The 15,303-nt window shown below is 39.1% G+C and overlaps 1 protein-coding gene across 1 annotated transcript in view; it reads left to right on the top strand.

The window, feature by feature from the left end:
• Positions 1-15,303, top strand: part of ST7 (suppression of tumorigenicity 7) — a 55,595-nt gene that overhangs the window by 25,179 nt on the left and 15,113 nt on the right. The window contains exons 8-9 of the mRNA XM_017733078.1: positions 7,321-7,393; positions 8,947-9,049. Of these exons, the coding sequence (XP_017588567.1) occupies positions 7,321-7,393; positions 8,947-9,049 (176 nt within the window). The remainder of the gene's footprint in view (positions 1-7,320; positions 7,394-8,946; positions 9,050-15,303) is intronic.

Genomic DNA, 15,303 nt, shown 5'->3' with positions numbered 1-15,303 from the left:
GCTGGTCTTCTGACACATTTGCTTACTGAATTGTCTTCTCTTTTGCATGCTCAGTTTTAGCTTTTAATTGCTCCCACTTCCTACCAGAGGCTCCTTGTACCAGTACTGCTCATTCTCAGTTCCATTCTTCTGCTTTTCCTGATCACCTATCCAAATCTTCTCTTCAGGGCAGTGATGGTCAAGATATATCTCCATCCACTTTACAGCTACTGTCTTAACATCTTTTCCATCTTCCCTTTTCTCTGTGGCTTCTGCCTCCTCTTCGTTTGTCATTCTCTGTTGCCTTGCCTGGGTACCAAAAAGCAGAACAGCAGCTCACACAGACAGAGACTTCTCACTGTCATCCCCAGTACTTGGGCCCATATCATCCCTCAGAACCATGGCAAGGGGATGCATGTTCATTGGATTACTTAATGTGCTTGGACCCATACTTGTTGAGCAAAGAATCTTTGGAGGGTATAGGCAAGAAAAATGCAGAAGCTCCCACTGGCTATGGGCTAACTGCTTTCTTCTAATGCCTTATAACTTAGGAAGTTAAGGTAAATTTATATGAGGCTCATAATAGACCACTGTCTTGTACTAACATGATCATCCTGCCAGATTTCAGACTCCTGCAGTAGACTGTGGCAGAGATTTAAAAAAAGAGAAATATGCAGCTGATTACAAGCAACGCTAGTGCTCATCACTGCTGCCAGTCCAGTCTGGAATGTTTTCACCTCATTTTGGAGTCAAATCATTCTAAGCAGAGATCAAAATGTCACCCAGGCCCTCGAGTACTGCCATTCAGTAGCAGTAATGAGTCTGGGAGAGATCTTGGTTGTACTTAGTCTGATTGATGAAATTGGCAGTTAAAGTGCTAACATTAGAGTCTTTCTAGTAGCTCCTTGTATTTCAGTAATTCCTGTGACACTGGTAGAGATCCCGATGTTCTTTATTTTTCCATGTTAAAAAGCATGTAAGTAGAAATGCCAGTTTTTATTCCCCAGGCATCACAGTTTGTTGGCACCTTCTAGTCTTCAATGTAGTTATGAGGTAATAGTCCTGGGAAATAGCAGAACTGTGACAGAACAGGGTATTAAGCCATGCCTTCTCAAATCTCAAGACTAAACTCCAGTGTGAGCTCTACTTTGGCATACTAAAGCACTGATCTCTGATTTTAAACAATACCATGGTAGCACTTTATGTCATGGAAGTTGATAAAACTTGAAGGTGTGTTTCGTTTTCTCAAAAGCATCTTACAGAGTCAGAACAAATGAGACTTTCAAAAATAAAGCTCTTATTTCAGCTGTTTGAACACATGCAGTTTCAACTCACACTTTGGTATGGTGTGCGTATGCACTAGGTATGCACAAGGACTCAGCAAACACAGGCTTAAGCAGTATAACCCTTACAGTTCATGAGTCTCAGAAGGCCTGTCTCAGGGAGTCTCAGCTCATTTTAGAACTCATCAGCTTCATGTGTTGTAAGATTTATTGGAATATAAAACACTGAACTCATTTATACTTTCCTATCTGCAGTTTCTGTTGGTCCCACTCCTCTGCTTTTTTTTGACTAAGACCAAACCTGATTTATTGTATTTTGATAACATATGAACAAATTATTTCCTTGAGCAGTCTGCTCCCTCCCTGGGCTAAAATATTGGACCACATCATGTGAAATCTCAGCCTCTGCAAGCAGATGCTCTGCTTTACCAAAAGTCATGTGTTAAACTGTGTTTATATTATGTACCTGGCAACAGAGCTGATGTCCATACTCATTATTCATGGAAAAAGGGTCTCATTAGTGGAACAGCATGCACTGTTGCTGAGCTACATCATTATGGTTTCAGAGTTCAGTGTCTGTCAATAGAGTGAGGATGACCTAAATACTGTTGAATTCTGAAAATATTTTTTGGCTCTGATTTAACACATATCCATGTTATTTACAGCAGCAATAGTTATGGCTGAGGGAGTTGGTCTGCTTGTAGTGATGCTTAGAGCAATTGATTTATTAATTTCCCTGGGCAGCCAGTTGCTTTGATAGATATTAAGTGATGACCTGGGCACTGTGTGAAAACTCAGACTTTTCTGGCATTTTAAAGTCAGATTTTGAAAGAATGGATGCCTGTGTATTTAATCTTAGTAATGCAATGGTTCCTCTCTAAACCTGTCCTTGCTTTCATTTTTTAAAAGTACAGAGTTTTCCAGTGAGACTATAAGCCTTCTGGTTTACAGGATGAACACCTTATACAGATTGTTCTCTCACATACCCCTTTGCAGAGAAAGAAAAAGATCATGTTACCATGCCAGAGTCCCAAATACAGAGTTCACTTGAGAAGATATTTTAGAGCAAAGAACACATAGAAAGAAAATGGGGTTTAAATACAGAAGATCTCATTCTGCTCTACACTTTGACACTTCTTTATTTGTTAACAGCTTACTTAGCAGAATCCTACTTTAAATTAGTGTTATATCAAAATGCGGGCCTTCAAAGAAACACTTTAGAAACAGACTTCTTTTTCTTGGAATACTTTTAACTTAGTGAAATCCAAACAGTTAACACAGAGAAATTACTTTTCTAAAATGTGGCCTATTCAGGACTACTCTTGTCTCTGCCCCCTTCTGTCCAATTTCTTCTTGTCCTTACAGATTATGCATATAAATTCTATTTATATTGAAGGCAGTCCTTTTGTAGAGAGTTGCTGATTGATGAAGCAATTGCATGCAGCCTTCAGTTACATTAGCTGTGGTCTGACAGGGATTTTGTAGATAGTTTCATTACTTGTCATGTTTATATTTGACAGTTTGGAGATATTCTACCTGGTGGAGCTAGCTGGGTAGGTGTTCTAAGGGCAAGGAAGAGTTTTCTTCAGAGTTAAAGGTGTAGCAAGTGGCAGTATGGAAGCAGCCATTACCTCATACACAGTCTTTTATAATCCTTTTGTTTCTTTGAAAGAGGTATCTTAAGAGAGTTCCTCTAAGTTAAGGTTCTACCAAAACCTAATCTACCTTCTCCAAGAGATGCAAATCAAGACCTCCAGTTTGTGTAACAGTAATATCAAGAGAATAGTTTATCTTTGTTCCTATCACATCTTTTCCAGCTTCTGCTTGTAAGAACTAATTTCTTTCCTCCATATCAAAATCACTTGTCACTCCAGCTAGGTCTCAGCATCAGTTCTATGTCTGTTTATACCATCTGGTCTCTTTTTTTTGCCATATGATTCTGTGGGGTTTTTTGTTTCTCCTATTTGTGCAAAAGCACAAAAAGACTAAAGTAATTATAGTAGTCTTGCTCTCTTTAACTTTCTTTAGGTGAAATTATTCCTTCCCCTCCACAGGCATTTAGGATTGAATTCAGTCAAGTTAAAGTGGCTGACACTTGCTTGGTCACTGCTATACATGTCAGCAAGAGTGGCATATGAAATGTTTGAAATCAGCAGTTGTAAATCTTTCCATAACTCAACAGTGTAAGTTTTAGTTGTGGTCACGGCAAAGTAAAGACTTCTGGTATGTGCTAGAATGGTCTTCCCATTCTATCGAGGGCCAAAATCCAGCCCTTAACATAGTGACTGTGTGTGTTGGATTCGGGTGTTTCCCACCACTGAGGAAGAATGCCAGAAGTACAGAGAATCAGAAATGGTTTTTGTAAGCACCATGTTCATTGTTGTGTTCCCTTCAGCATGGTTTCTACTATATTTTGTGGGAAAATGCAGTCAGTGTTTTAATGGGATATCAGATTTTTTTGATAGTGTTTTTCCCCTGATGTTCAGCTCATACTTTTCTTTAATGATTTCCATCATATTAGTCTTGTTTTTAACCATTTGTATCAGCTTAATTCACTTTCTTTCTTAATGTTTGTCTTTATAGATGACTGCATCTCTCTTCTGTCATCAGTGATCCAGCCTGCGCATATTTATTTGTTAGAGTGCTTTGTCTTTTCCATAAGCAATTCTTCCTACCACCCGTGCAAAATAGGGAATAATTTCTGATTAGTGACTTATATTTTTGCGTTTATTAATGACTAAAGCAATTGCAACATGCCTGTCTCTTCATGTTTAGAGCCTTCTGATGACTTGGTAGGGGATGTTGCATCATTCCATATGCAGATTCATAATTTTTTGCTTTAGTTACGATTTATAAGAACAATAGATCCCATGACCATTTTAGATGATATGTGGCATGCTCTGCATATCCATAACATCTTTCCATCAGGTCAGTCTCATAAGCAACTGAATAGTAAACAAATGAATAGTAGGAATTCACTTTTCCAACCCTCCCCATACTTGACTGGGGCTTATTAAAAGAAAAGGCTCATAAATTAAGTCTAAATTTTTGTATTCTGTTTAAAGATACAAGCAATAAGAAAGAAGGAGAGCCTTTTTTAGATTGACACATCAGTTGCTATTAGGCAAAATTGTCCTGATGAATTTGACAACAGAATAGCAGTCACATCTTTCAGCACATTGTGGGAGCTCCACAAGTAATCACAGGAGGGTGGGAAACAGTGTATGTGAAGATATTTTGCCAGATGGCTCACAGAGCTGAACACAGTCATTTATTAAAACTTTGCTTTGGTTCCTGACAGAGTACGTATCTCCTAGGGCTAGTTTGGACATGATTCCCTTGCTAAATTGGAGTTGTTACCAGACATAGTTTTTATGCCTCTCTCTAAACTATGAGGGTGCAGCTTTGGAGATGAAGCCTAAATTATATGAGGATTTTAAAGTATTGTAGTAATAGACCAGCGTATAGCAGGACCAAATACTTATTTTCTAATATGTAGCAAACAAAAAGCAAAAGTCTTGTGAAAGCAAGCAGGCATGGACCTATTAGAGCTGTCTCAATTGGACTAGATGATGTCCAGAGCTCGCTTCCAACTCCAACTACTCTGTGATTCTGTGATGAACATGAACATTTGTCTATATTTCTTCCATTGCTAGGGATCTATAAGTATTATCCTCAAACAAGTGCTGCTTGCTCTCTAGGAGCATTGTACTGGAAGAGGCCTCCTGGGTGAATCAGGGCCCCTGCTGTTGCATTCCCTGCATGATACTGCCCCTTCCATGAGCTGAGCAAGCTCCATCTTAGAATTAGTTGGTTTGTCTGCCCCACTATTCTACCTGAAAATCTGCCTCAAATGTTTACTTCACAGAAACTTTCTTTCAATCTCCAGCCTAAATTTAATTCTGAGCTCTTTATTCTTGTGCTGAGGTTGTCCTTTACCTAAGCAACCCTTCTCCTCTCCTAGTGTTCCATGCGGGTCTGCATAGGAAACAGTTGGATCTTCTCTCAGTCTTGATTTCATTTGGTTGATACAAAAACAGTCCAGTCCTGTTTGTTTTTGTTGTTCTTGCCCATGGGTGATCAGATTTGAAGACAACATTCTTTGAGAAATCCCATTTCTTTTGCAGAAAGGACTCACGTGGTGTGTCTGAGCCTTACCTCATCTCACCACATTTCCCTTCTTTACAGATGCCAGCTGTTCATTGTGAATCATCTTGCAATCTATATGCACAGATGTTTCCAGCTCAGGAACACTTACTACCTACTAAAAGATAGTGGTTTGTGATACTGTGTTTTGTTTTAATATGTTTAAAAGGCATTTCTGTTCACTGGAAATAACTTTTAACTCCTGATGTTAAGGAAAACTTGGTATATAGAGGGCTATTGAATGTGTTTAGAAATACTTGCTCTTCCTATCATTGAACATATGCTCATGCCTGTGTCTGTAGCTGTCTTCTATTAGTGGAGTAATTAACATATCTATCATCCAAACTACTTCGCATGCTGTTGATTTTAATTACTTTAGTCGCCACAATTACATACTCCAGTGAAATTATAGTTGCAATATATTATAGGGAAGCCTCCAACAGGAGATGTGCATCTCATACTCAAAGTGCATAAAAAGATAATAGGATTTAACAGGTAGCCTTTTCCAAGCGCCTCAGTCATTCTGGCAGTGTTTTCTGTCTAACAGAACAACATTGTGCCTGGTTGCTTGGTTATTAATAATGAAGGATGGTGACTGCTGAGATGTGACTTGCTTGTCACATCTTTTAACTCCCTTTTGGAGCCCTATCTTTCAAGGCACATGAGTTCAGTAAATAACAAGTGTCTGTTAATCCTAAAGTAACCAAGTTATCATGGTAATTTTGTCTTTCTAATCAAGTTTCATGACAAACCAAGGGATAGTTTCTTAGAACAAAAGTCAGATTAGCCGCTCCTCGCTTTTACAGTGGACTTACTTCACTGCCTTGTGTTTGCTGTGCTGTATTTGCTGCTTGCTCTAAGAAGTTATCAGCGTGTGCAGAAGGGTTTGCAGAATCCAACATTTGGTGGGTTTGGTTTGTTGTGGTTAGGGTTTTTTTTTCCATGTAGCTGTAATCTCTAAATTTTAATGCTGGAATATTTCAGTGACAATATGTGACTGCTGGGTAGATTACAGAATCACGGAATCACAGAATAAGCTGATTTGGAAGAGATGCACAAGGATCGTTCAGTCCAGCTCTTAGCCCTGCACAGGACATCTCCAAGGGTCACACCATGAGATTAAAAATATGAAAGTCAATTCTCTGTAACAGTGAGAACAAATATATCACTCCAGTCTATTAAACAGCATTTCTCTCTACCTTTTGAATGCATTGTGCCGATTTGCTGGTAGAAAACAAGTATAAATTAAGGCAACTAATGGATTAATTCAGGTTTATGGTTCCTGTGTGTCTCTGGAACAGGATAAAATGGCCAGAGAGTATCTGGTGAATGTGTGTTTTGGTCCAATATTTTCTTAAGAGGCAAAATACCTTATTTTACTGTTGATCTTTAACTTCAATCAATCTACTGGTTGGTTGCTTGCAAGTCAAATCCATTATTACTTGAATAGCTGTCTTAACTTGTATAGCTGCCACATACTCATATTAGACAACTGCTTCTCAGTGATAACATTGAGAGTGAGTAAGATAGCCCTCAGCTATTACCTAGATACTTTGTGAACTATGGAAAAATTCAGGTATGCCAAGTTCTCTATACATTTATGTATGGGGTAATGAATTCTTTCATTATGTCTCTATCATGTCACTCTTTAAATTAGTTCTCTAATGAGCCCAGTTGCTGTTTAAACACCAGTTCCAGTGGTCATTAACACACATTTTAAAGCCTGTATATCAGGTGAAAATTTAAAAATTAGTGTGATATGACAGTGTTAAGTCCCAAGAAGAGAAAGTATTCTGAGTTTGCATACTAATTTTGTGCATGTCATGCTTACTCTTAAGTATCAATCAAACACTTTTCTTTCTGCTCACTTTTAAGTTTTCAAGTGTTTTCTTTTTTCCTTTTTTTTCTACAGATATAAGTTTACCAAAATCAGCAACAATATGTTACACAGCTGCATTGCTCAAAGCCAGAGCTGTCTCTGACAAGTAAGTGCTTAAGAACCACTGTCCAGCAAAATTCCTGATTTAACGTAAGGTTTTTCTTAGCTGAGCCCACACCCTAACAATCTGCTGGTTTAGCAGGAAAATTAAGACCTGTGGTAAATTGATAAAATTACTTTACATATAAAAAATTTGTAGTGATCAAACATTGCACTTCAGATACTAAGGAAGAAGAAAAGAAGAGAAATAGCATAAATTCAGTTCTTGTTTCAGTTTTATACATACTGTCTGGGTAAGCTTTGGCTTCCTAGATAGTATAGTGAAGGTGCAACTGAAAAGGGTTGTGTGGCTGAACCTCTTCACCTTTGTGTAAACCTGACCACAAAAAGGTAATAACTAAATGTGGATGCACTGGTAACAATGTCATTTTACAAGTGCTGTCAGAAGACTGCTCATCTAAGTAAATAGCGGCAGGTGGATTTAGCATTATTATGTCAGGGATTCTGAGAGGTAGATAACGTTCATATTTTTAGAGACACAAATATCTGTTCATTCCTTTTATGTTTTTCTCTTGGGTCTCAACCTTCCAAGGTGCTGAGCACATCTATTTGATGCCTGTGGACTTGAGAGCACTGGCCCACTGTGAAAGGGTGCTCAGCTCCTTGTGAGATGGAGCTCAAAAATCCCCATTCTGCTCTCAGATGCCTTCACACAAATCCCAAGCAGAGTTGTGTCAGTGCACCTGAGGGTCGAATGCCCCCTAAAGTTGAAAAGCAAGTGGAGTGGAAAGCCATTTTCTTGACTGACATCCTGACAGTTTTTGCTTTTAAAGTGTATGTACACATCAAGATCTAAGTAATTTTCTTTCATTCTTTTTATCCTGTAGATCGCCAGTACCTACTGCAACATCTTTCCTCCCTACACAGCGACTCCAGCTTGGGAGGGCAGGGCTAAGGTTGTCACAGCTTTCCCTGTGGTGTCTGCCTGCCAAGTACAGCTCTGGAGTTAGCCGTGGGGTGTGAGGTGAGAAAGAGATTGCATGGTCTGGTTTTTTATTCACTGGGGCAGATGATTTGCCCACAGTTTGGGCATGCTACCCTCAATGGTGCTGCAGCCAGTAGACCACCTGCTACTGCTGCTGCATCGTGCTTCCATCCCAACCTGACCCAGGGGCATTGGGTTGGGAACCTTCCTAAAACTTCCCTAAACCTGTTTTTAATAGAAACCCTCCAACAATAATTTGGCATTGGTTTTTTGGTCTTGTTTTTTTTTTCTTTTCTTTTATTTTTTTTAATGCAACTTCAGCCTTGAATATGCCCCTAGCAAGGTACCTAGAGCAAATTTAGATTAGTGACAGAGAAGGGACTGTTTGGACTGACTTTCTGCCATGATTAGATACAAACATGCTTTCCGCTTCTGCTGGGATTTTCATTGGCCTTGATGTAATAGATCACTCAGAGTTTCCACTTGCTATGGAAGTTTGGAGAGCATAGGAAAATTACTCAGTTTGGTTACATGGGCCCATGTTCTAGATTCCTTTTCTGACTTTTTCTTACTGGCATTTCTGACCTAATGTGTTTGTTTCTTTGCTTTTGCAGATTTTCTCCAGAGGCTGCCTCAAGGCGAGGGCTGAGTACTGCAGAGATGAATGCAGTAGAAGCTATTCACAGAGCAGTAGAATTTAATCCACATGTGCCAAAAGTGAGTATTGAGAAAACATTGTTGTAGCTGAAATACTGCTGAGGATATAACTCCTGATTTTTGTGTTAGAATAACGAGTGATGTTGTGGAAAAGAGAGCAAACAATGGAAAGGAAAAGAAGCTGATCATATGCACAGTTTTTTCATTTGCAATGTCGCATTCAGGACTGTGCAACTCGAAACTTCAGCTGAAGTGGATTGCACCAAATGCTGTGCTGCAGGCAGATCATGGATAAAGATAGATTATTATTTGCAAAACAGTCATTAAAGATCTTTTAGTTCAAAGTAGCATATTTTATTTGTTTTGATGATTATATGTAAGAATACGTTTTTGGCATGCTGTACAAAAGAGCCTATCTTTGGAGTTCATGGTGTGCTTCATATAAATTACATTAGTAATTCCTTATGCAGCAACCTGTCATTAAGTTCTGAGAATGCAAAGCTCAGAGATGAAGAATTGCTGAGAACTACAAAGTAAAAAAAATGGATTTATGTTCTAATTTCCATACCTGCTCTCTGGGGCTTGTATCTCAGCCAAGAGGTTGCTAAAGGCTAAAGGAGGATGTTTTTTGGCCATTGGATCTTTTTGGCCTCTGAACTTCACCCCACAAACCTTTGGGCTGCTATTGCCCTTTGAAAGTAAGCATCAGAAAACTGGGATGTGTCAGTGTAGGGAGCCTATTCATTAGGTACAGCTGAACACCAAGTCTGGTCAAGATAAGCCCAAACCCTCTTCCCTATGTACACATGGGTTGCAGAAAGTTAATTCTCATGCATTGCAGGAATTAAATGTTTTCTTTGTGAGCTTTGTCTGTTGTGCCAACCACTAAATAGTATGGTGTAGCTGTCTGAAAGTTAGGCTATTTGCTTAGTAAAATCATCTAGATTTCCTCTACAGGCAGTAGAAAGAATGAGCTGTCTTAGTTCTTTAGACAGACTTTTCCTCCTCAATGTGTCTGCATTGACTTTTCCAGTGAAAGCCTGATTTTTAGATAACAAAGTTTAGGTGAGATGAGTCCTTTTGTATTATTAGCTAAGCTTCTATTTTTGTATCGTACTATAAAATGAAAATATTAAATAAAGCTTGATTCCAGGCCTTCTCTGTTTACTTTCTTCCGTGCCAATTGTTCTTGCAACAACACAGCCATTTGTATTTCTGTTCTGCCCAGTTGCTTGTTTAATTCTCTAGCCCAGTCCTGTTCTGGGTGAACTTTTCTAAATGTTCTACTGAAGCCCAGTTAGAGATCTTGCCAAGGAAAAAGACCAGGTTAGCCTGTCATGAGCAGTCCTTGGAGCCTGTTCCATTTTCCTCACTTATCTCCGTTCTTTTGATAACTGTTTCCATCAAAATCTCTTTTAACAGTTTGCATACTAACACTCCCATATTAACACACAGTGTTTCCATCCTCTTTAAATGAATGGCTTTGCATTTATGTCTCTCATCAGTTACTCTGAGTGGGGATCTTTTTGCTTTAGGTCAGTTTTGTTAGTCTGGCTGTTTCTGGGACTGGTTTATTCGCTGTTCAGGGACAGAGGTAGTTGGTGCACTGGCCTCCACTTCTGTGCATGCTCCTAATGTCCATCCTGCTATTGTCTCCAGGCTCTACACTGCCATTAAACTGAGGCCAAGTCTTAATTTACTACCTTTTTGCTTTTTCTATTTCTGTTTATACTTAAGACCTTGATGTTCTTTAGTTTGACCTCCTTCTCAAAATCCACGTTACTGTAAGTTGTGGCATTTGTCCCATAACTGCACTTCCAGACTGCCAAGATCCTGCTTTTCTTGTAGATCAGTACTTTCATTCATCCTTTATGACCTCCTTCTTACTAGCCAGCTTCTGGTTAGGTGGCTGTTCAATAAAAGGCTGAATTTCCTCTCTGACAAGTATGCCCATATGTGAAATGCAGATTCTATATTATTTTGTCTACTTTTGACTTAGAGAAATTCCAGTCCTCTTCCTCCTTAAGTTCATGTTGTTAATTGATTCCCTCTGTTTTTCAAAGTCTGACACTCTGAAATTGAAAACCTTTGTGAATCATAAATTACCAGGATAACAAGGTAGTAATAGGAGCAGACTCCAGAGGTTCATTTAGTTCATATTTTAACATTAAAACAGAATAGCCTAATACAGATTAATATACAGCAGTGCTGATTTCACACTCATTCCTTCTGCTATTAGCTAAGGGATATTAAGGTGTGAAACTACGTTTTTGGTTATAATTTTACGCAGTGTGGATATTACACCTCAATTTCCACTCAATTGTAATTGAAGTCGTATCCCATTTGTTTTTAATGAAATGGGAAGAGTTTTAGCAAGCAGCATCACAAGAAATCTAACAGGGCCACAAAACTAACGTGTGTTCAGAGCTTCTCTAGGATTTAAAAGTTAATGAGTCTTTTGTTCAGAGTGAGGAAGAGATAAACTACAAACGTGACAAATTATTTAACGTACTGCACAAAAATTTAGAAGTTAAACAGAGAGGGTTGTATTGCCACTGAAGCTGTAATCCCAGAGGGGTTTATAGGTACATACTATATCACAAAGAGTACACAATTTGTGGAGTGGTTGGGAAAAAAGGTGTATATATATACACAGACACACAACTTCATCAATTTTATTTATATGTGTTTGGGGCTTCCCTACTTGTATGTAACAGCACTATAAAAAGCTAATGCTGATAAGCTTCCACAGCTGTCTATGGGACATCTCTCAGTTGTGGAACACCCTTCCTGAACTGATTTGCAGAGCTCTTTCCTTTTTTTTTCTTTCCCTTCATTCAAACTCCTCATGAAAAGCACCCCCCTCCTTTCTGTGATGTATGAGACCAGAGGTATTCATTAAAGAGAAAACAGATGATGGTCTGTATATCTGATTGCTGAAAGTGAGTCAAAAGTATGTCCTACGCACAGTTGTATGGGTTTGGTATGTAAGCCAGGAGCTAAGTTGATTTGAAGAGTGTCTCTGCTGAAGTATGCTGCATTTCAATCAGACAACTTAAATATTGATATTTCTTTAACAAATGTGAGTTTTGTCTATAAACAGTCTCTTAAAAGGATGTAACAAACCATTGAATTAAATGCTTTTAAAGAGTCATCTGTTATCTGTTGCATCCCTTCTCATTTTTTTCTTATTTATTTTGATTTTCTTTAGTAAGAACTGTGTCTGTCCATATGCTTGTGTGGTTTCTAGTAAGTTGTAGTTGCTAATAGAAACAAATAATGCAAACAAATTCATAGACCAGATGGGAAATTAATCTGTTCCACACACCCCATGATATTACAGAGAAACTATTTGAGATATGTTTGAGAGAGTTTTTAACTCTTCAGTGAGATGATTTGTTATTGTATTTCCAGCAAAAAAGGCCAAACTTCTTAATTGCCATCAATGTAATGAGAATTTGAAAGGTGACCTAAAAGTGGCTTTACTGGGCATGTAGAAACCAGTATTTTGGAACTTTCTTAAGCTTTATGCTTTTGGAACTTCCTTAAGCTTTATGCTGTTCATCCCACTGGGAGGAGGAGAGTTCCTGTTCAAACAATGTTAAATTCTGATATTCTGGCCTGGAGGGATGCTGTCACAGGTGCAGGAGTGACTGTTGCCTATTTGCGACCTGAGCTGTAATTTCATAGTTGAATTGCACAGTTGAGGAAAAGAAGGAAACCTGCCTGAGTTAGGTTGATTTATTTTATAAAAGGTCACTGAAGTAATGTGGAATGCTAAAAGCACTCCCAGCAGAAGAGAATTAGGAGCCAGAGAGCTGTCAATATTATGAAATAAACAATGTATACTCAATCGATTTAAGCAAGAGAAGTATAAATTCCACCCTGTTGCACTTCATGTATACAAGGTCCATTGTCGTTCTCCAAATGCTCTCTAAAAGACATTCCTGTATGTGTACAGAATGGCTGTAGCTGAGCTGTACCTATCACAATGTCATGTAACTGGCCCAGAAGCCCTCTGTAGAAGCACATGAAAACTACTGCTACACTTGTTTTAACTCCCAAATACAGGTCTTTGACAAAAAAAGGTTAGGTTAGAGGGAGAGAAGAGAGTGATCAGAAAAAAAAAAAAAAGAGAACCCGAAAAAGATTCCAAGCCAGAACAATGCAGTGGCCAAGGGCTAATTGAGCTATCTCATGATGGCAGAAATCATTGTGCAACTCCAGTATTTGCTTCTAACTTCATTGAGGCTGGGTAATAGAATCATCAAATCAGAGAAAATGCCAGAATTGGAAAGGACCCACAAGGATCATCAAGTCCAGCTCCCAGCCCTGCACAGCACCATCCCCAAGAGTCGCACCATGTGGCCAAGAGCACTGTTCAAAAGCTTATTCTGTCAGGCTTGGCACTGTGACCACTTCAGTGGGGAGCCTGTTCCAGTGCTCAGCACAAGTCCTGTCACTGGCCACAAGAATGAAGAGATCATTCTGGCTGAAATTTTCTAGGCTGTTTGTTTCTGAGCTGGTTCATTTTTTAAAGGAATGTGGTAAGCCCAGATGGTGACAGCATTCTGTTTCTTGTTCTAGTTAACCTTCTTCATTTGTTCCTGAAAAACAAATGCAGTTGGAGATGTCTTGGTCTTACCATCTAGGTTTCCTCCATGAATGCCTAGCTCTTAGCTAGGTTTCTTATTTAGCCTGTTGTTTGATTCTCCCTCTAAAGTGGAACCATGCTTGGGTTCAGAGCTCTGTCAGGATGACAGAGGGCTCCCCTCTTCCCTTTGTGTTCAAAGGATTGCTAAGTTATTGAAGTTTTTTTACTTAAATTGTGAAGGTTGTAGTTCAATCTGAGTGGATGCCAGCAACAGATGCCAGTGTATCAGGAGTTAGAGTTAATAAGGAGTCTGTCAAGAGATGTAGGTTACTAAGTATGAATTTTAGTGGTGTGATTGGATTTTGTGTCCCTGTTAGTCCTGTGACAACAAGGGCTGTGATCTGGAGTAAGGCCTTTGGAGATTTTGGGATATGAATAGTCAGATTCCCACCCTCAAGTTTGGTGGTTGAAGAGAAGACTGCACCTGCCTGGTATAGTACCTTTGATGAAGCATAATAGCAGCCTCTTGGAAACTACAGTCAGGTGTCTTTAGCTGATTTTTTTCCAGCCGCTGGAGATGTTTGTTGCATGCAGTAGTCCATCAGGACTGTAGTTCACACCTTATATAGGCAGCATGAGGACTGCAGCTCATTGGATGGTTTTTAAAGAAAGATTTTAAATTTTTTTATTGTTTAGTTCATTTGACTGGAATTTGTCTGCTTGTCCAATATGAAACGTTTCAGGGGGACTGTGTTGGTTTCACAGACAACCTGCTAGAAACCCTGCTAGATTGCTGGGACTCAGTCCTGCCTCTGAAAGGTCTGGGACCAGTAGCCTGCAGCTACCATAAAATGGGGATGCCCTTGGCTACGCTATCTCCAGACAGACCCTTAGTCCTGCCAGCAAAACCTCCAGGAACCCGAATGCCCTCTGGGCTCTTCAACTCTCCTTGAAAATACAGCAGTGCACCAATGGATATGATATTCTAGGACATCAAGGCCATCCTAATTTTCATGGACAGTCATATCTCTCCTTCCATAATAATCAAGCCCTGCTAACAGCTAGGTAGCTTTTTGGGTCCCTTTACTAATGTTCAGAGAAGTTAAGTAGATGGAGGCCTTCAAGTGCTGTGTCCCAAAGCCATTTCTTTGTGTACTTAAGAAATTTTATCTTTTTTGTTTTGGAAAGTGCCTGATGAGAACTGTACGAAGTGTTCCAGACAGGGTCTCTCTGGGGCTGTGTACAGTCAGTGTTCCTGCTGGAAATGCTTCCAGAATAAATTAATTGACAGTTTGTATGTCCAAAAGGTGTGGCTGACATTTATGCATAGAATAAAAACAATTATGAGTCACAAATAGTCTTGAGCCACCTATCAACTCTGTGTGTGGGTCTCCTTGAATATCGCCAAGCCAGGTTATGGATTGTTTGTTTGGGAACGTAGCTGTGATAGAGTAATGAGGGAGGAGTGTTTCACATTTTTGATCTGAGGAACTTTAAAAAATAGTTTCTTTCTGAAACTGAGAAAAATGCAGACTGAAAAGACGACATAACTGAGTGAGGACTAAGCTTGATTTGCAAGTGTCAAGATATATCCTTCCATCTGGTACATCCACTTGATTTCTTTTTGATTGCTGATAACAAGCAGTACATAAGAATCAAAATAACATGTTTTCTTCTTAACGCTCCTAGAAATATGACAATTCTTCCTGGTTTTTCTTTC

This window comes from Corvus brachyrhynchos, unplaced genomic scaffold (assembly GCF_000691975.1).
Source record: "Corvus brachyrhynchos isolate BGI_N302 unplaced genomic scaffold, ASM69197v1 scaffold32, whole genome shotgun sequence".
In the NCBI taxonomy this organism is placed as follows: Eukaryota; Metazoa; Chordata; class Aves; order Passeriformes; family Corvidae; genus Corvus; species Corvus brachyrhynchos.
Note: the sequence above shows the minus strand (reverse complement) of the source record. Positions and strands in the feature narration are given on the sequence as shown.